This window comes from Plectropomus leopardus, chromosome 1, assembly GCF_026936395.1.
Source record: "Plectropomus leopardus strain MGB_pleo_1.0 chromosome 1, ASM2693639v1, whole genome shotgun sequence".
In the NCBI taxonomy this organism is placed as follows: domain Eukaryota; kingdom Metazoa; phylum Chordata; class Actinopteri; order Perciformes; family Serranidae; genus Plectropomus; species Plectropomus leopardus.
The window spans coordinates 28,288,888-28,308,257 of NC_142176.1; the positions used below are offsets into that span (position 1 = coordinate 28,288,888).

At 40.0% G+C, this 19,370-nt stretch overlaps 1 protein-coding gene across 2 annotated transcripts in view; it reads left to right on the forward strand.

The window, feature by feature from the left end:
• Positions 1-3,760: 3,760 nt before the first annotated feature.
• The window catches only part of greb1 (growth regulating estrogen receptor binding 1), a 29,143-nt gene continuing 13,533 nt past the window's right edge, over positions 3,761-19,370 (forward strand). The window contains exons 1-10 of one of the 2 annotated variants that reach the window (XM_088079246.1): positions 3,761-3,860; positions 10,247-10,407; positions 10,556-10,663; positions 12,515-12,691; positions 12,987-13,169; positions 15,147-15,260; positions 15,454-15,591; positions 17,369-17,533; positions 17,703-17,825; positions 19,026-19,211. In XM_088079246.1, coding sequence (XP_087935372.1) covers positions 10,254-10,407; positions 10,556-10,663; positions 12,515-12,691; positions 12,987-13,169; positions 15,147-15,260; positions 15,454-15,591; positions 17,369-17,533; positions 17,703-17,825; positions 19,026-19,211 — 1,348 coding nt within the window. In that variant the 5' untranslated portion in view covers positions 3,761-3,860; positions 10,247-10,253. The remainder of the gene's footprint in view (positions 3,861-10,246; positions 10,408-10,555; positions 10,664-12,514; positions 12,692-12,986; positions 13,170-15,146; positions 15,261-15,453; positions 15,592-17,368; positions 17,534-17,702; positions 17,826-19,025; positions 19,212-19,370) is intronic. The other variant, XM_042487772.2, reaches the window with a different exon arrangement.

Consider the following 19,370-nt stretch of genomic DNA (forward strand, 5'->3'; position numbering starts at 1 on the left):
AAATGATTAAAAATTTTATTGCTTCTCTCAAATGAGGCCTCTTTTCAAAGGGATTTAATGACTTTGGAGATGGATATGCGTGTGTGTGTGTGTGTGTGTGTGTGTGTTTGTGTGCCTGTGTGTGGGTGCACTCTGTGTGGGAATGCGTGTGTGTGTGTGTGTCCAGACAAGTGCATCTCCAGTTAGGCACGACCAGTGTGTAAAAACCTAATGAGAGTGATATGCTTTACAGCGAAACCGCCATTATTCTCAGCCAAACGACCTGGGCCGTCATTATGTGTAAAGTAGCAATACCTTTTCCCTCTGTCGGGGCACATTCAAATAGACATGTTTTACATACAGCTCAGTCTGTGTCTTGAAGCGAAGTGAAGTATTTATACTAAAATGAATGGGCCTGACTATTTTTACATCACAAGTTAAGCACCGTGGCTATAGCAACGGGACATAAAATATTATATTCAACCCATTAACAGGAACTACAAGCCTTGCCTAGGCCAATATGGCTCCACAGCGACTGAGCAAATCATCATACCCGGTGTCATATTGGCTGTAAAATTAGCAGTAAAGGGACTTAAGAAACTGATCTCAAAAACCCAATAAACCAGATTCTTAAGGTCTGAGTCAGGAAACAGAAATGGGTCATGGGAACCTGTTTTAAGACCACCCAAAATTTAGGAAAAATATGTTAAGGTGTGAAAAAAGAAGCAAAAATGGGGCTTAATTTGATCAGGTTAAAGTTACAAGTTAAATGTTTGTTTATATAATTCCTGCTTTCTTTATGCAGCGCTGACAAATTTATTCTTTAATTTATGCTAAACTATAAAAAGGCCGAAGCAAAGACTTTGCAGTCTTTTAATGTGACATCCCTTTGTCTTCTAACAGGGGCCATAATGTCAAAACAGTGTTCTCTTTGTGGACTGTAAATGTTTTAATTGCTTCAAGCAAAAAAAGTACAGTTTTTGTTCAGGGATTTCCCAGATTAGCCTGCCTCCCAGTTGGTCTTTGCGTCACAATCAGTTTTGTTGGGGCTCATTGTGATACTGCTGCTGCCCTCACAGAACCTCTGTGTGCGCGCGCACACACACACTTAATAAATGGCTGGGTCCTCCTCCCTCGGGCCAGAGGAGACGGTGCTGGCCAGTTCATCTGATATATCATGGCAGCCCGCTCCGCTCTGCTCCACTGGACCCTGTCCAACACCTGTTCTCCCATCAGGGGATGTTGTGTTGGCGTGGCATGGCTATGCCACTGTACAGATTGGCACTGCCCAGTTGGGGCGGCAGAAAGGATGAAGTATGAGATTCCCAGTGACAAACTGTAAGCTGTAATTAGGAGGGAGGACCACAGTGGAAAACTGTTATGCCTTTTAGAAATATCCTCTGCATTGTATAATTTAGGAATCACTTCAGAATAAAAGTCATGAGAGTCTGAACGGCTGATAAATTAATGAATTCATCATGAATTACATGGCATTATGATTTTAGCAAATGGATGAAGAATTTCAGCTGCTGTTGGATTTGATTTGCTCAGTTTTCTCATGAGAGAAACATTTCTGATACTAAGAATGATCTCAATTACTGAAAGTAAATCAGTCATGAATAAACCAAGTCTTTTCTAATTAAGCTTTTAGACCAAATATAAAGTAGATTATCGACAACCTGGATACATTAGAGCAGAGGATCGGTTGAATAGCAGAAGCTCGTATAGGGCTAAATGCTAGAAACCCATCAACCTTGGTAGTAACCCCTAAAGCTGAGACATATTCCAAAAGAGCAGAACTTTGACAAATTTCATGGTAAAGAATGAGACTCAGAGGAAAAGACCAAAACCTCAGACCTGAGCAACAGCCTTCATTCACTGCTGCATTATGTCATAGCTGAAAACAGAGTGAGTAATATCAAAGAAACATGAGATACAGAAGGGGCATTGAGTGATTATTTTCATTTCAAAATTTAAGTGTCCCATGCCACTCTACGGCTCACTAGGTTGATCTACGATTGGCTGACTGGCACATCTTTAAGCACACAATTTAAAAAAAATAAATAAATAAAAATGAAAATAAAAAAACTTAAAAAATGCATTAGTCATCTCTCCAGCACCACACGTCAAACACATTTTACTTTTAACATATGAAGACAAAACCATCCATTGTCATCCATGCCAACAAGACATGGCAAACTTGTGTACCGGATCTTTAAAGGCTCTTGTGTACTCACATGTCTATCTGCTGCAGACAGATTCTTTTTCACTCTTAGAAGAATGGGGTTTCAGTTCCGCGGCTTTATTTGAGTTTGCTCATTGGCTAAATCTAAATTGTCAAAATATTCAAAATTAAAAGTGATCACAAAAGGCTTGCAATCTACATACAAGTGTTGCAGTTATGTAGCTGAATTACTCAGATAAAGAATGTGAGGAAAACAATAATTCATTTGGAGATTACTGATAATAGCAATAACTGATACAGTATGGATGCATCCCCCCTCTCTTCTCCTGCGTGTATAATGTAAGTCCGTCTTTTGTCCAGCAGAGGACGACAGAAGGCTATACATAACCATAAACGACTCTAATTTACTTGAGACTAACACTGTTAAACTGGTTCATTTGAAGTTTTTGTTTCCTAATCAAAGATGGTTTTGAAGTTTTTATTCTGAACAGAGGATATCCTATGTTATCTAAATTAATGTCATCGTCATTAGCCTATTACTTGGCTGTATATTGGCTGTTGATTTTATTTAGGCCTACTGTATAATTAGTGTAAATAGTGTCTTTCACTAAAAACTGTAAGCTACAATTGAATAAAAACAGCTTATAATGCCGTAACATACTTCTTATTTCAGAGACTGTATTTTAAAAAATGATAAACAAAAAAAATCAAACAACTAAATATAAATAAATAATAAACAATAAATACCAAAGACATGCGCCATATGACATGTTCCCATTGTTGGGAGAAGTTGGGAGAAAGCCCAATAGCCTTTTCGAATCCAATCTGTTAGGCTACATGAAACTAACTCATATTCCAAAGGGCCCAAGGGCCCAAAGGGGAGGCATTTGATTGTTATTTTAAATTTTACATTTCTGCCCTGATCCACGGGTAAATGTTGCATGTTCCCAGGATCTTACTTTTCATGGTTTTATGGTAAGATGATACCATAATGTCCTGGGTACGCTATAGGAGGAATTCAGTCCTGTAAGGTCTGATTATTGCATGTGAAAAAAATAATTAGAAAAAAAAGGCTTTTGACTAAGGTTAAATCAAAAAGTAGCCTAAGCCAGGAAACCTAAGCGCGTATGAGTAGGACTTTATTTTCTATCACAATCTAGTTAAGTTTGCTCTGATCCCATTAATGACTACTGACTCAATCACGACTCAGGCAAAACAGGACGAAAGATTTAAAAAAGAAAAAAGTATGTTCATCATAAAAAAATATATTTTCGAAACTTTTGAAAATACGTTATGTCGGCTATCAATTTTCCGGGTGTCTAATTAGAATAAATACTTAATGTAGGCTATCCTGCAACTTTTACAGTTTTCGGGAACATTTCTTTTCATCTTTGAATTGCTGCCATTTTCACCCGTCATGACAGGCTACCACAAATTTTGCTACAATCTGTAATACAGTATCACCTTTGAGAAGAGAAAAACGCAGTAAAGGAGAAACAACCGCCTCCGCCGGACCATACCATTTTTCTGTGAAGGAAGGGGGGAGGGACCGCTCCTGAGGATCAGAGGTGATGACACGCGCGACACCCAGTCCCGCCGTAGGTCTCGCGCCGGAGACATGGTGACAGCACGCTGGATCAACTTACAGGCTTTTAAAGAAGAATAGTTACCGCGCGTCCCCCGCTGGATTGCAGAGGTGAGTCATTTCAGCTGTTATTACCGCATTGTGTTGTTTCACCGTGGTGTTTTCTGCAGGTAGAGAGCGCGTTACCTTTCATGTCTGCTAAATGATGGAAACTGTCCGCTCACTTTGTTGCTGATGTTTTTTTAAAAAACAGGAAATAATCACTGCTAACGGTGTTTCAGAGGGGGTTTAGTTCAACTGTGGAGCTGCGCCTCATGTTTGTGAAATTCGGTTATTTTGCTTGGAAAACCTGTGATAGGGTATCTTTTTTTTCACACTTGTGAATGTTAATCTTCACCGTCATTACGCTGTAAAGGACAGTTTTTCTGCGCAACACGGAGTTTTAAGATTTAACTGTGAACTCGTTCCATCCACTAAATGCCTCTTTTTTTTCTTTTTCGTGGCTAATTTGATCCGCTAAAATTTATGGTACATTTTCTCCATCCTTTTTTAACTTGATGTAAATGGTTAACATGCAAGGCTACAACAGTGTGTTACTTTTTCACTAACTGGTCTTTTGTCTTTTTTTCTGTGTCTGGTTTATGTTGGAAAATAGGCTGCATATTTACAATGTGGTTTTTACTCATACTCAAACACATACATTGTGTTTTGGTTTTCAGTATAAATTGCCTTTATTTAACATATGTGCCACAATATTTGAATGTTTATTTACCTCTGTTGCGAATAAACGGGTTCAAGGTGGTTGTTTTTTTTTTTTATAAAGAGTCGTTTCAACAGGTAACTGATTCTTGGAAATGTGATATAATAGAATAAAAAAAGTAATGCCTGTAATTGCTCCTTAAGTATGATTTTTATCAACATGCGGGCAGCTATTGACTGTGTGTGTGTGTGTGTGTGTGTGTGTGTGTGTGTGTGTGTGTGTGTGTGTGTACGTACACAGTGTTTGCATGTATGATGCTGCCTTTGCATGTGATGCTGAGTTTGATGTGAGAACATTTCGCATCTTCAGAGCTAACATCAGATATTAAAGTCACACAAGCACTGCTTGATGCACAGTACTCATCATGATGGGGATCTGTCAGCTCAGTTTGTGATACCTCTTGCAGTTGAAATGTTTAAAAGCTACCTAAGGTACATGTCCAGCCAGATCTACATGCCTGTAGACAACACAAGTTACCCTGGAGTTATGCAAGCTAGAGAGAGCAGAAGGAAAAAAAACTGCCCAAGGACGTGGAGCAGCAAGATAACAAAGCAACAGGCTGAACAGGCATCAAATATTCAGGAAGTTGGATCTTTGTGGTGTGTTCTAATTATTTCTTTACACTTGCAGGTAGTATCCTGTGCAGTTGTCATGCACTGTCAGTGTCCCGCAGAACACAGACATACAGCATATCTGTTTGTCTGCCTGTGATGTTTTACCGTTGCTCTCAGCTGATAGTGTTTTCCATGTGTTGTGAAAGCATGCGGGATACGTTGACATGGTAAAGTTGCACTTGTAGGAATATAATCATTGCAATGCTTGCTTGCAAATGCTTGTAAAGGGCAATTATTGGATATTCAGTGTTTTGGCAGAGCTGACAGGTTAGCTGAGTGGCTGTAATTCACATGTGCGGATGAGCGTGTGGACATATAGTTGAACGGTTGGCTGAACAGTTGGCCAGTTGGTTAGCTGGCCATCGATACGATGTCTGTTGAGCAAACTGTGAATGAGAGCATTTGTTGTGGGTCACTGATCAGTGATGAACCCATCTGAGGGGCTGCTTCTGTGTGTGTGTGTGTGTGTGTGTGTGTGTGTGTGTGTGTTTACAACTGACATCTCTTTGCATATGTGTTTGGTTGTGGGTCAGTGGCCACAGAGCATCTGCAAAGCTGGAGGTTTTTCTGTTTTAATTCTGCTGTTCAAGGCTGAACGAGATGCTGCACTGACCAGCTGACACTGCTCGAATTCCTCGGCCTTATCGCTCTCTCTCTCTCTCACTCACAGAAACACACACACACACACACACAAATGCACACACGCATATACAAAAATACCACTCAAGAACAGATTGTGGTGATATAGTGTTTGAACACTTTGTTATGCATATTTGTGTGCATGCATTCACTTAACTGTGCATGTTTGTGTGCGTCCCTGGTCCGGTGTGTGACTGTGTAATATGATCAGCTACTGAAGGTGGAAGGGTGGAGGTTGGAGACCGCTGTCAGACTGAACAGAAAGAAAGAATAGCAGAGATGCAGCATGTGTGTGTGTGTGTGTGTGTGTGTGTGTGTGTGTGTGTGTGTGTGTGTGTGTGTGTGTGTGTACGAGCGGTATGTGGGCCTGGCCAACAGAGAAAGAGCCTGGGGTTCTTATCTGACCTCTCCCTGAATGACCTTTCACCCCTCAAGACAAGCCCTTTGTGTCCACTGAGCCTGAGCCCATGGGAGAGCGTGTGTGTGGGTGCGTATATGTGTGTGCGCGCATCTATTTATGCTTGTGTGCACGTGGTAGAAGTATAGGCCACATCAAAGTCTTACTCAAACATTGTTATCTGGTCTCACCTTTGACCTTGCAGTCATGAGATATCCCTCAAACGAATACATCAGTGCCCTCAAAGCACAGAGCAGATATATGTGGGTTTGCATATATTAGGAGGGAGCTGAGCAGGACATAATGTTAAGTCCTGATATATGATTTGATTATATACACTTTCTTTGTACACAATTTTGGTGGCTTACAATAAGATGCTAACAAATAATCGAACTTTATAATATCAAGAATTACAATCATTCATTAAAGACCAAGAATAATATATTTCTTAGTTTTTGCAAATCAGCTATTTTGAACACACATTATCAATATCCTAAAAAGAAAAAAAAAGAACTCCTTCAAAGTGTTAAAAGATTCAGGAAAGGGTATGGTGTGGGAGTATTATCGGTGGGGCTGGGATATATGGGGGAGTTTAAAGGGATCCTAACCTCAGGTCTGTATGTGTGATGTTGGGTGTTTGAATGTGGTGGTGGTGGTGTTGTAGAGGAGGTCCGAGGGGTCATAAAACACCACAATAGTGTCTTTCTCCCCAGGGTGAAAGAAAGACGGGTAGGGAAGAAGAGGAGGGGGGAGATGAAAGGATCTCCCACTTCCATGTCAGGGAGAGAGGAAGGAGGGGGAGACGGGAGGAGAAAAGATCAACAAAGTTTTACGCTTATTTCTGTCACATCAAGTCAATTTTATTTATATAGCCCAAATCCCAATTTGCCTCAGGGGGCTTAGTAATATGTACAGCATACGACGACCTCTGTCCTTCGACACTTGCAACCAATAAGGAACCCCCCCCCCCCCCCAAAAAAAACAAGCTTTAACAGAGAAAAAATCTCCCTCCTCTGCTACTTGTCTTGTGATGCACCACAGGTCTTTTGGGGTTTGTCAGGAAAAGATATTCCTTAAAAATACATTTGGGATCTGTACAACACTGGAAGAGTACATTTGCAGCCAGTCAGAGATGAAAATGGACAAATATAAATGCACAGCACTATTACAGCAAAATGTTACAATAAACACACCTGTATCTTCTAAATCCTCTCTCAGTACCTGCAAAAAATCCCCCTTATATAATATTTCTTATACAATATTTATATGATATAAAGTTTATAACCTTATCTAGTTTAAGGTCACCTCTTTAATGTAGAATAGTAATGGTGCAATAAAACACATAAAATGCTTTTTAGATTTACAGTATTTGTTTATTTGACTCACAGTTGGTCAGAAGCCGAGATTCAATAAAAGGTAGAATACACCTCTCTGCTTTCATCTCCTCCTTGTCTCCTCCTCCTCTGGTTGTAAAAAGATCAGTCTGCTCTTTGGTAGAAGGTGTGATTACTTCCTCTCAGCGCCGGCTGTGTTATGACAGGGCTTTTTGTCTTCCGTCCTCTGTCTCCCTACAAAGTGGTGCAAGGCTTTAAAAGTCTGCACTGCTTCTTTACATATGAAAGTGAGGAAGCAGAAGGTGGCTTGTAAGGTGCGTGTGCGTGAGGGAGAAGGAGAGAGAGAGTGTTTGTTTGTGTGTTCATCTCCAACTTTAATTTTAAGAGAAAAATGTGAACCTAAAGAGCACTTTCACAAGGCTTAGTCTGTTTACATCATCATTTGATGACATGCAGATAACTGGAAAAGTCTCAGCCAGTGTAACTGGTAGCATCTGTAGCTGATGGTGCACTCAGACTATTTTGCAGAGATGATTGCAAAATAAATTACCCGATGGTCTGTTTTTTATTAATATCAAAAGTGCAACACATGTCATTTTTGCTCAAGGTTAGGCAGACTAGATATCTGAAAAGTAGGGGCGTTTTATTTGTTTTCTGACAAAGACTGATGTGCATTCAGCTCGGATGTGCTCTGCTCATGGTGTCTGTCACTGTATGGCCATGGTGATCATTTGGCCTACATCCCTCATAACCTTGTTGAATTTTTCGAAGAAGGGTGGTGTAATTATAGTTATTGTTTTAATTCAAAAAGGTTTTGCTTTTAATGTGTTTACTTTTACACTATTTGCCATGTTGTTGTGTTTTTTTTTCACTGGTGGTGGAAGTAATAACAATATGTTTATAGTTTCAGATCGATTTTTAAACTAAAATGGTGGTGCCTCCACTGTTTACCCCTTATTACACTGTGAGTTGAGCACATCTGTGTATTCATACAAATGAGGAACCATGTACAGAGCTGGAAAATGAAAATGAATTGTATTTAAGGTTTTCCTTCACTGTATTAGCTTCTTCTTAGATGCTCCCAGTGGAAGGATGATTACCCAGGCTACAAAAAAGGTTAAATAAAATGGCAAATAAAAATGTTTTGCCTGTCTAAAGATGCAATGCATTGTTTTGTAAAGTATGCATTTAGAGACAGTGAAAGTTTGGATTTTCATGTATCCATTTGCCTTCATATTTTATTTTCAATTCTAATATTTTAAAGTCCAATATTATAAAGTATAATCAAAGGGCTGTTGTTTGACTAATATTGTCTGTCATGCTGTTGTTAACAAGACTCACGTTTTAAAACAAAGTCCTTGTGAAACTGTGGTCCTCCCAACCTGTAGTGTAAGACACTAACAGCTTTAAGCCTATAATCTGACAGGGTAGTCTTTTCATTAAGATGACCTGTAGGTTGCTGACTCGTCAGTGAGTCTCATACTGTCAGGTTTGTTAGTGTGTGTTTGTGTGTGTGTTTGTGTGTGTGTGTGTGTGTGTGTGTGTGTGTGTGTGTGTGTGTGTGTGTGTGTGTGTGTGTGTGTGTGTGTGTGCGTGTAGCTGCCAGCATATGGACAGTCAGTGGTTTAGAGAGGGGGGATTAAGTTGGTGTTTACAGTCCAGCCTTGTTATTTCCCTCCTCACTGACCCAGTTTGTTTGCCATTCACATAAAACTTCAGTGTTCATTACACATTCATTCACCATCCTATTTATGTACAAGCACTAATTCAAGGAAGGCAGCAGTGACAGCAGTGTGTGAGGTGTCTTGCATGACACAATGACAAACAAATAATACAGTACTCTATTCAAGTGCTTTGTTCAAATCTGTTGGAAAATCCTTAAGTTTTTCCTCAGAATTTCTATATTTCTCCAACACACTTTTCAGGACAATATGAATGTGAACTTAAGTATAACTAATACACTAACTTGAACACACATTAAAGTTGTTTAATTTTAACTACAACAACAGTATTCAATGCATATTTGGAAAAAGTACATGCAAAGAATTGCTTTCTTGGAGCATTTCTCATCTGTTGAAGAGCAGATGAGAGAGGCGAACCAGAGAGAAAACCAGAGAGAGTTGCGGAGACAGAGAAAGAGAGAGAGAAACTAGAAAAACATTGCTGCGTCTAGGTCAGGGTGTCCTGACTCTGTCAGTGCAGCTGATTTTAAGGCATGCTGTCTGGATAGATACCATCCACTTGTAACCACTGTTTATGTGTGTGGGCCTGTGTGTGTGTCTGTGTGAGTAGTGTGCTTTCAGTGGATTTCAGTGTTTGTGTCTGTTCATCAGAGCATAATGTAGAAGAGTCCATGAGTGTGTGCGTGTCTGTGGCATAGATTTGACAGTATTCTGTCTCTTTTTTACATTGTTTTTTTTGTCGTACTTTTTTCTTTTACTGTCCTTGTCTTTTTCTAAAGGACCTTGTTGGTCAGATGTTACTGGGATAAATTCTGCATTTTCATTGTTTTTTTTTCTCAAGATAAACCTTACTCAACTTTAATACTTAGCATACAGTATAATGAAATGGCTGGGCTGGTAAATCTGTCCTTTCAATTTCTGAAAGCATCAGAGCATGACGCTCTGCGAAAGGTCAACTGGACACAAAACACATGAGGGTTGTGGTAAATGGTTAATGCCAGCAAAAACAAATTACTATTAGCTTACAGGTGTATGCTTAGTGTCCAACACAAGGCTACTGTGTCTTTGCAGAACACCAATGGGGAACTCATATGCGGGCCAGCTGCGGACCACGCGCTTTGAGGAGGTCCTCCATAACTCCATTGAGGCATCGCTGAGGTCTAACACTGTTGTCCCTCGACCTGTCTTCTCACAGTTGTACCTGGAGACAGAGCAGCCATTGGCACATGATGGTGGGTTGCATGGATTCAGAGAAGGTGTGATAATGAGTTCAGCGAGTGTTTATCTCCTCAGATTTGAATCCTGACATTTCCCTTACAGCTGGCTGACACTTTTGTTCACCATTAAAATGTTAAGTTATTTTATGCATGTCCCCAACAGGCCGCACAGAGAATGATGATGAAGACGATGAGGATGGCTCAGAGTCTAACAGCCCCTCAGTACCTTATCAGATGAAGCCCCCACCTGAGGGATGCTGCACTGCAGATGGTTTGTTCCAATACACATATATGTGCTCATAAAAATCCCAAAAAACATCACCCCTAGGTCAATATTTGCTTTTTTACATTCCCAAAGAATGGTTCAGCTAAACTCAGCTCCTCTTTATCCTACTCCTTTTTAGTAGTAGGTGCTTTTTCAGTTTCATTTTCCACAGCAGATAGTACCCTGTCAGTGTTGGCAGGACTTGTACCCTGATCGTCATGGCGGCATCATATGAAATTGCTGTGGCATCATCTGTAATGCAACACAGATTGCGTCTATCCAACTCTTGCTGGATGCTTCCATCGGCAACCAAACAGAGGAGCATTGCACTTCGTCAAAGGACCAAAGAGTGATTTTGAAGGCTGCCTTTTTTTAAAGTGGGTTGAATAAATAAAAAAAAGTAGTAACTTTTGATGGTTGTTTGGCTATTTAAAAATGGTGGGTTGGTACAGGATGTCCTGTGATGCACTAGTGACAGTTCTCTCTGACCATTAAGTGGTCTATAGTGTTTTTATTCCACCCTCTGGTAAAGACTCAGATCACTTGGAATTCTGAGCAAGGTTGTACCCCAAAAAAGTACCAGGTGGCATCAAGCGTCATCTCTGGGTGTGAAAAATGAGGCCAATGCTGAAGTTCCTTAAACCTACATTTTTCCAATAACCAGCAGGGGGCAACTCCACCAGTTGCAAAAAAAAAAAAAAATCCAATTGTACAAAAGTCAATGAGAAAATGACCATACCTGTTCTTTTGATTATTACCTCGGTAAACATTTTCCTGTTGAGTTTGTGGTTTCAATCACTAGTTTCAAGTCTTCTTCAATACAGCCTCATGTTTATTTAGCAATTTTTGGTCCCATTTAGAGTTAAATAGATGATAACAGAGGGTATGCTCTAGGGTGTGGCTACCCTATGATTGATAAGTCGCTACCACAGAGCTGTTCTGCTGTTGGGAGAGGTTTCCCTTCAGGGCTTGGTGCCAGAAAGCCCGGTCTTGGTTGAGTGTAGGAAAAAGATCATGGTTTGGGTTAAAATAAAAAAATACTGAAGGAAAACTTCTTCCATGTGCCGATGTCTTCATGTTCTCAGTCAGATACACCCCTCTCTCCCCCACAGCTTCACCCTCTTATCAAAATATTGTCACTTTTTGCTCCAAATAAACCCAGATGACAACCGCCAAAATGCCAGACTTGAGGCTTCATAACGGTAGTCCACAATCCAGAGGGTGGCTACATCCACTTCTCTAATACGTGGGTAATATCCACAGCTTTTGCTCATGGAAAACCAAAAAAAGACAGATTCCAGGCAAGTTGAATCAAGTCGAGCCCTGCTGATACTATTCAGTAGAAATTAGGCTAAAGAATTTGCACTGCATTACAGTCACAAGGCACCAGGAGATGCACATTTTCACAAGGACACTGATCTAGAATTGCAGTTTCCCCAGAATAAACATTATAACCCACATTTTGCATTTAATCAGTGCTCACCTCATTTATGCATATGCTGTATGTTTGAGAAGGGATCATGCAAATGAAGAAAGGGAGATATAAGTGTGGTTGGTGGTGCATTCACCTGAATACATTATCACACATTTTGCAACGGTCAGTTTTGTGAATACGATTGATCATGGTGCAGTTGGGAAAAGAAAATGTGATTAGATTTGCCTGCACTAGAAATCTCTATAACCACAGATAAAAGGTGAATAAGCAACACAAAAGTACAGAGGCCAGCTTTCTGTGTATTGTCTGTCAGTGGTTTTCTTATTTATGCTACAATAAGAAAAAGTAAACAAAATGTCATAGAAAAGCTTTCAGATCATTTTGTAAAAATTACTGACCTACCTTGTCTTTACCTCCTACAGGCTTTTGTCAGGCAGGCAGGGACCTGCGACTGTCCTCACTGGCATCAGATCCCTTGGATGTGCCCCCTGGGTTCATGTTAGTTGGGGTGAAGTCCCCCTCCCTTTCTGAGACCCTGCTGGTGTGTGCTGTAGACCGCCGCTTCCTGCCAGATGAACGGGGTCACAACGCACTTCTGGGTGAGTCAGGAGATTCACATAGACACAAGAAAATATCATCACTGTTTGTTGAAAAATGGAAAAACTCTCAAAATGTCAATTTTCAGAACTCTGTTTTAAAGAAATAGTTCTCCATTTTGGGACATACCTGTATTTGCTTTCTCTCCAAGAGTGAGATGAGAAAATCCATTTTGTGTTTGACAAATAACAATGCATTTGTGACATGATGGAGATGGTTCCATGTGTGGTGTGACTGTAGGAACATTTAATGAAGCCTGTTTTTATTGTACAATTTCTGTGTGTGTTCTCCGTTCAGGCTTCTCAGGGAACTGTATGGGCTGTGGAGAGAAAGGCTTTCGCTACTTCACAGAGTTCTCCAACCACATTAACCTGAAGCTCAGCACCCAGCCCAAGAAACAAAAGCACTTAAAGTACCATCTGTACCGAAACAACCAGGGTGTGTTGATCAAAGGAGCTCCGATCAACTGGAGGGGACATGGTAAGAGATGGACTGGAGTAATTTCCTGATAAAAACATGGAACAAACACTTGTTTTTTAGGAATTTCTTGATTGTTTGCATTAAAGGCAGTACTGTCCCTTCTGTGATGCACTGATGGCTCATTAGTGGAGGGGTTCATTGAAGAACTAAGGCAGCAATAAAATGGTTAAGGTGAAAGGTATAAGCTCAAAACATGACGCACTTGATTTTTTTTTTTGCACAGAACCGTCTAGGAAGCAGTCATGGGAAACTGTTTAAAAAAGGGCAGGCACTTTCATAAAATACTTGCCATGTGATTGGATCAACTATCTGTCTAATACCGTCTATCACGGTTCATTCGGGAGATTGGAAAAACCCTCAGTGCTGCTCATTACTCTTATTTCAATTAAGAAATACTCATCAGCTCTAATATAACTTATGCTTTTGCTATGCTAACCTCCTTTGGAGCCACAATTGTTGTTTTGAATAAACAGTTCCATTACACACACCTAAGACTGAACCATTGGCACATGAACCGCGACAAGATGAATTTAGCTGGAATCTTGTGGAACTGTGTGAATCCAGCTGCAGTGTAAGGTACAGTAGTTAAGCATAGGTAGTAGGGATGGGAATCACCACTGGCCCAATAACGCAATATTATCATGATACTTAGGCCACAATACAATATTATTGCGATTTAAAAACCTTTTGCGATGTGCTGGAAATTGCGATAGCATATATTGGATTTTACTAACTTTTGAAAACAAATGTTTTATCTAATAAAATACAGTTTCCCAGTGGTATGAAAAAGTAGATTATTCTAGTAGGCTACCGACAGTTTAATTTGTATTTGCAGTATCAATTATATAATAAGAAAAATAGATACTTGGCATCTGTGTCTACAATTTTTGCCACCCAAAATATTGCATTACTGTGCTGCAGCGTTTTTTCCTCCTTACTCCAACAGGCACAATTCATGCCTAGGTCAGAGGCCGTTATCTTTAGGTCTTGTACTGTCATACAGAAGTCTGACTGGGAGAAAATGAGCAGACCTGATGGACAGGTAGCAAAGCCTTAAGGACAAGTGTAAGGTGACACTACACAGTGTACACAGCCTGGAGGTAACCCATCAAATTAAAATGGTGTGATTGGACACCACCTGGTGAAAAGATCTGTGAGAAAGGACTCTAACCCTGTGGATATTGTGTTCTCTCAATGTTTTTAACCTCATGCTGTTGTTTTCACTTGGTTCTTAATTCTGTAGCCCTGTTATTTTGGAGGTAAAGAGTAGGGCATAAGAGTTCATTTTTTGTTAATTTTGTGGTATATATGTGGTTACAATAAAAAAAAAAAGAAGCTACCTGTAGTCTCTTAAAATAATCTTTTTTCTATATGACGTTGAGTCTGGAGTCTGGATCATGCAACATGTCACTGATAAAGCCCTTTTCCCTGGAAAAAAAAGCTCTGTTGCTATGCAGCAACAACAATGGTGAGCTCTGTGCTGACTCGTCATCTACTCAATACTAAAAGGTAACCATAGTAAGCCTATATCAACCCCACTGTAGACCTACAGTTGCCATAGAAACTAATGAAACTAAACAAGTTGGTCTGATGTCTTTTTATGCCAAAGCTGAGCAGCATCAGACCTAAAAGCCAGTTTATGTTCACCATCAGGGGCATAAATTGGATAACTTGTCTTGACTTAATTCTCACAAAAAGAAAACACACTCTTTTGCATACCATGTGTTTCATGCAGTCATTCTAATCATTCACTTTCTGATCTGCTGCAGGGCCATTCACTTCTAACACTCGTGAGCAATGTAGTATCATTAAGTCCAACCTGTTTCAAGAATCAGGTTTACTGAGTTATCTGGATAACTTTGTCTTTTTTTTTTTTTATCAGATCATGGTTTTAAATCTGAATGGCTCTCAAGTATTCAACTACTGAAAGGTTTCTCCCTCCATGGATTTAACTTTTGGCGTCTATGTGTGTTTCAGATGGCAGGATGAGACAGATGGGGTCCAGTCTCTCAGAAGGCCATGCGACATCAGACGAACCGCCACCAAACATGGCACTGACTCATCCCTCACACACACCTGGCAGCTACACAGGTAACACACACAAAAAGCTTAACAGGTAGTGCACATGATCGCAGACATACAGAAATGTGAAGATCAAATCCAAGAATGCCACGTTGATGTTCACGTTGAAAGTTGTTCTTTTGTCAAGGGGATTTGTTTGCATTTTCACTTCTTACAGTTACAGTTATTATTGATTCATTTTTGTCTATTGCTTTTTAAACAGCAGGATCAAATGTGGATCCGAATGGTTTGCCACAAATAGCTGACGTCCCCCACTCGCTGACAAATGGCAACCACGCTGTTCCCTCCATCGCCCAGCCACCTTTAAACCAGTCAGGGCCTGGGAGACCCACAGTTACAGGTACAAATTATTCACACTGGTGCACTTTACCCAGTTAATATCCAAAAGGATGAAAAAAGTACTGTGTAACATAAAATTTCAGAAAGATTGAAAGACATCTTTAATTGTATTTTTCAAGTTACAGCTTATAGTACATCCAAATACAACATCCTTGACAGCATTGTAAGAGCAGTTAATTGTATTGGTCAGAACGGTGTCATTCACATGCAGTATTGATACTTTTGAACATTATGTCTGTGTGGGATTTTATGTGAAATATTTAAAAAGTAGAAACAGATTTTTCACATCTTATAAAACTGCACCCAAAACATAAAAACCTTCGAACCAAACAGGAATTATATACAGAGCAGTTTAATTTTTACAACCCCACAGAGAGTGAGATCATGAGGAATCCCTCACAGCATTTCCACACTTTTGAAGTCATTGTTATTCAACATACTGATTGCAGAAACACTGTGTAAATGACAAACCCTAAGTTACTCTCAGACTTACAATTTACTATACAAATGCCCTGGCAAATTTACATGTTGAAATTTTTGAAAGGAACCTATATCATTTTCCATAAATATTACACTGTTGAGACATGGTAAAAAAGCATTTTGTTCCACCTTCCCAAGGTGGCACTATTATAAATATTTTGTTATCAAAGGGATATTCTATTTCATAAATCTAAATACTTTGTATGAAATGATTTTGACTTTCACAAAGTAAGTAACAAACTAACTGCAACACTTGTAAAATGTGCCAAATCTGTAAAGGATGCCAAAGAATCTGATATCTCACTGATTTACTGCATATTAACGGATGTTTGAAGTCATCTAACATAAAGCATAATTATATGATTTTGATTTTTCAACATTTTCTGGCTTCTTATGTTCACCTAAATGTAGGCAGTTTGTGTCTGCTGTCATGAAGCCCCTTCTCTGAGTTTCTTCACACCTTTAAAATGCAGTGCCCCTACCATCAGAAGCCCAAACTGTGTGTTTGTGTGTGTGTGTGTGTGTGTGTTATAACACCCTGCTATCCAGGAGCCAAGCAGCTGCATTGTGTGTTGGGGGTTGTCCTTTGTCCTGCTCCCTCTCCCTCTGTCTGTCACCTCTATTAACTAGGGTTGTAAAACTCCCTCTCTGTCTAGTCTCTTTCCCTGCTTTCCCACTGAATGAAAAGCTTCCTTCCTGTCAATGTTGTTTTTTTCAAAGCCCCTTTAACAAGTGGACCTTTTATGTGTCTCCCTATTACTGCATTTCAACAGAGGTTGGCAGGAAGAGGAAGACACAGGTTAATGTATGACTAAAATACAACTGTTTTCCATTACTGTATCAACAACAAAGTCATTCCTAAAACATCATTCAAGTGTATGTTCTTTTGATTTTGTGTTGTTAGAATTAGAAAAGTAACTCTTCTTCTACAGGAAATCATTCCTAAAGCAAACTGAATAGTAGAAAATGTAACACTGAAAAAACTGGAAAAAATCAGCATGACAAATGAAATTGCTGGGGCAAATACTTAAGCAGGAGCAGCAACTTATGAGTAGCAGCTAGATCCCTTTAGCTTGGGACAAAGCAGAAAACTGTAAAAAGGAAGAAAAAGCAAAGTGTTTATGTACCAATGACAATGTATTTCAAATGTTTTAAATTCTTCTAAATTAGGAATATGAACGCTAAAAATGGTAGAAAACTGATCTTGGTGGCAAACTCAGTTACTTTATTGTAAACACTGAAAGGTTAAACCACAAACTTTTACATTAATTCGCCATGTAATCTTATTCTTTATCCAGCAGGTTCCCATACAAATGCTGGACCTCCAAAAAAGAGGCACAAGGGCTGGTCACCTGAGTCAGCTGCTAACAGTCTGCCAGAGAGCACTGTGAAGACACCACCATCTTCATCAGCCTTACCAACATTATCAGTGCCCTCTGTAATCGCAAATGGAGCCAGAACAGGTAAAAAGAGGAGAAGAGACCCCATGTAGAGATAAAAGATAAAGGGAGAAACATGTGAGGAAGTCAGAGATATGTATTTAATGGCATATATGTAAATAAGAAAGTTGTAGGCTACTTGCAGTGTTTGTGTCTATCTGTAAATTTTAATATATTTCTGTGCCTTCTTCAGAGACTGCACCCCCTCTGAGTTCATCGCAGGGGTCCTTAACCCCTCTGTCTCCCCCAGGGGTGTCTGTAACAATCCCCGATCAGCTGCTACACACCTGCAGACTGCAACCTGTCATCTTTAAAGGTCAGACCTGATGCACTTTCTTTTTACTAAATTATTTTTACCTGTGACAGTTCACTAACTCGTCAGTCAAAGTCAATATTGACTAGCTGGTGTTTGGTGATCATTTTTAGCCCAGCTGTCCGTACACTCTCATGCAGGTGAACAGGAGAGGTTTTCAGTAACAACCTGACAGATGGCCAGTTTAGCTTTCCTCTCCTGACAGGTTAGAGGTCAGCCAACTCCTGAGGCTGTTTCTCAGCCTATTTGCCGTCCCCCTGCAACCTTTCCCCCCTTCGTATCACCTGTCTCACCATCCACCTTCCTTCTCCATCGTCTATACACTCAACCACTTCTTGTATCTGGTGTGTGTACACTCATCCTTTCATATTCTTTGTGTTTTTATTTAGTATTCATCATTTATCTCCCCTTCACCTCTCCAACTTCCCATTGTGACAGTTACTTTTTTTCTCCCCTTGAGCTGCTCTTTCAGCTTCCCATCATATATTCCTACCCCTACTGTTATTCTTACTCTCTTGGGAATAGATAGAACTGCATTTTCCCACCACTCGATCCTTTACAACAACTGGTCTATACTTGGGTGTGTTGCAGTTTAAGGCTTTCTTACAGTAACTGAAGAAAATGCACACTGCAAAATAAAATATAGCATATGTCATGATAAACATGCATATCTTTTTTTCTTGTCATAAAAAACAGTGGGTGACACTGTTCATAACTTTGATAACCGTGCACATTTTGTCCAATATAATTGTCACATCAAATAATTTCATGAAGTGATTATCTATTTTCCGTTCAACCATCAGTCAAAGCCTTGTGCTTTTCCATCCATGTATTACATTACATTCATTTGGCACGTTAGGAACAATTTGGGGTTTTGTATCTTACCCAAGGACACTTAAGCATGCAGGGTTCATACTTCAATGGAGACATAAGCTCCCCTGAAAACACAATTTGTGGGGCGTTTTTTAAAATATTAATGTTATCCTGTTTTGCTATCCATTTCTATGTTTCTATATCTTCATCATCATGGGTTATGCATAAAATTCAGCTATTATTAATGTGTGATTAATGCTTAGGGGTGGCGGCAGTAACTCTAGAGTTAAGGGTCAAATCCACCATCTCAGCCATTGTCCCCAGTACAGTAAGTTATTGTCAGCCGCCTCATTGGGTTCATCTGTTACATCTGTTTACCTCTCGATACAGGTCATGGCTCACTCCCTCAGTTGACTGGGAATGTCAGTGAAGTGCTCATCAGTTCTCTGCTCCAGAGTTGCTACCTGAGCTCCCAGACACTCCCCAGAGTCTACCAGCACTATGGCCCATCACCCATCCAGCCATTGTCAGCTGAGATGCAGATTCTACTCACAGTCTACTACCTTGTTCAGCTAGGTCAGTCTAAAACCTTCTTCCTGAATACACATGTAATCTTACACAGGTCAGTACGACTGCAGAGAGAAGCCAAGTGACCTCTCATTATATCGTTGCTGTGTTTCATAATGGCCACTAGGGGGCAGGCAGGACAACGGTTATGTCTGAATCAAAGTCCTC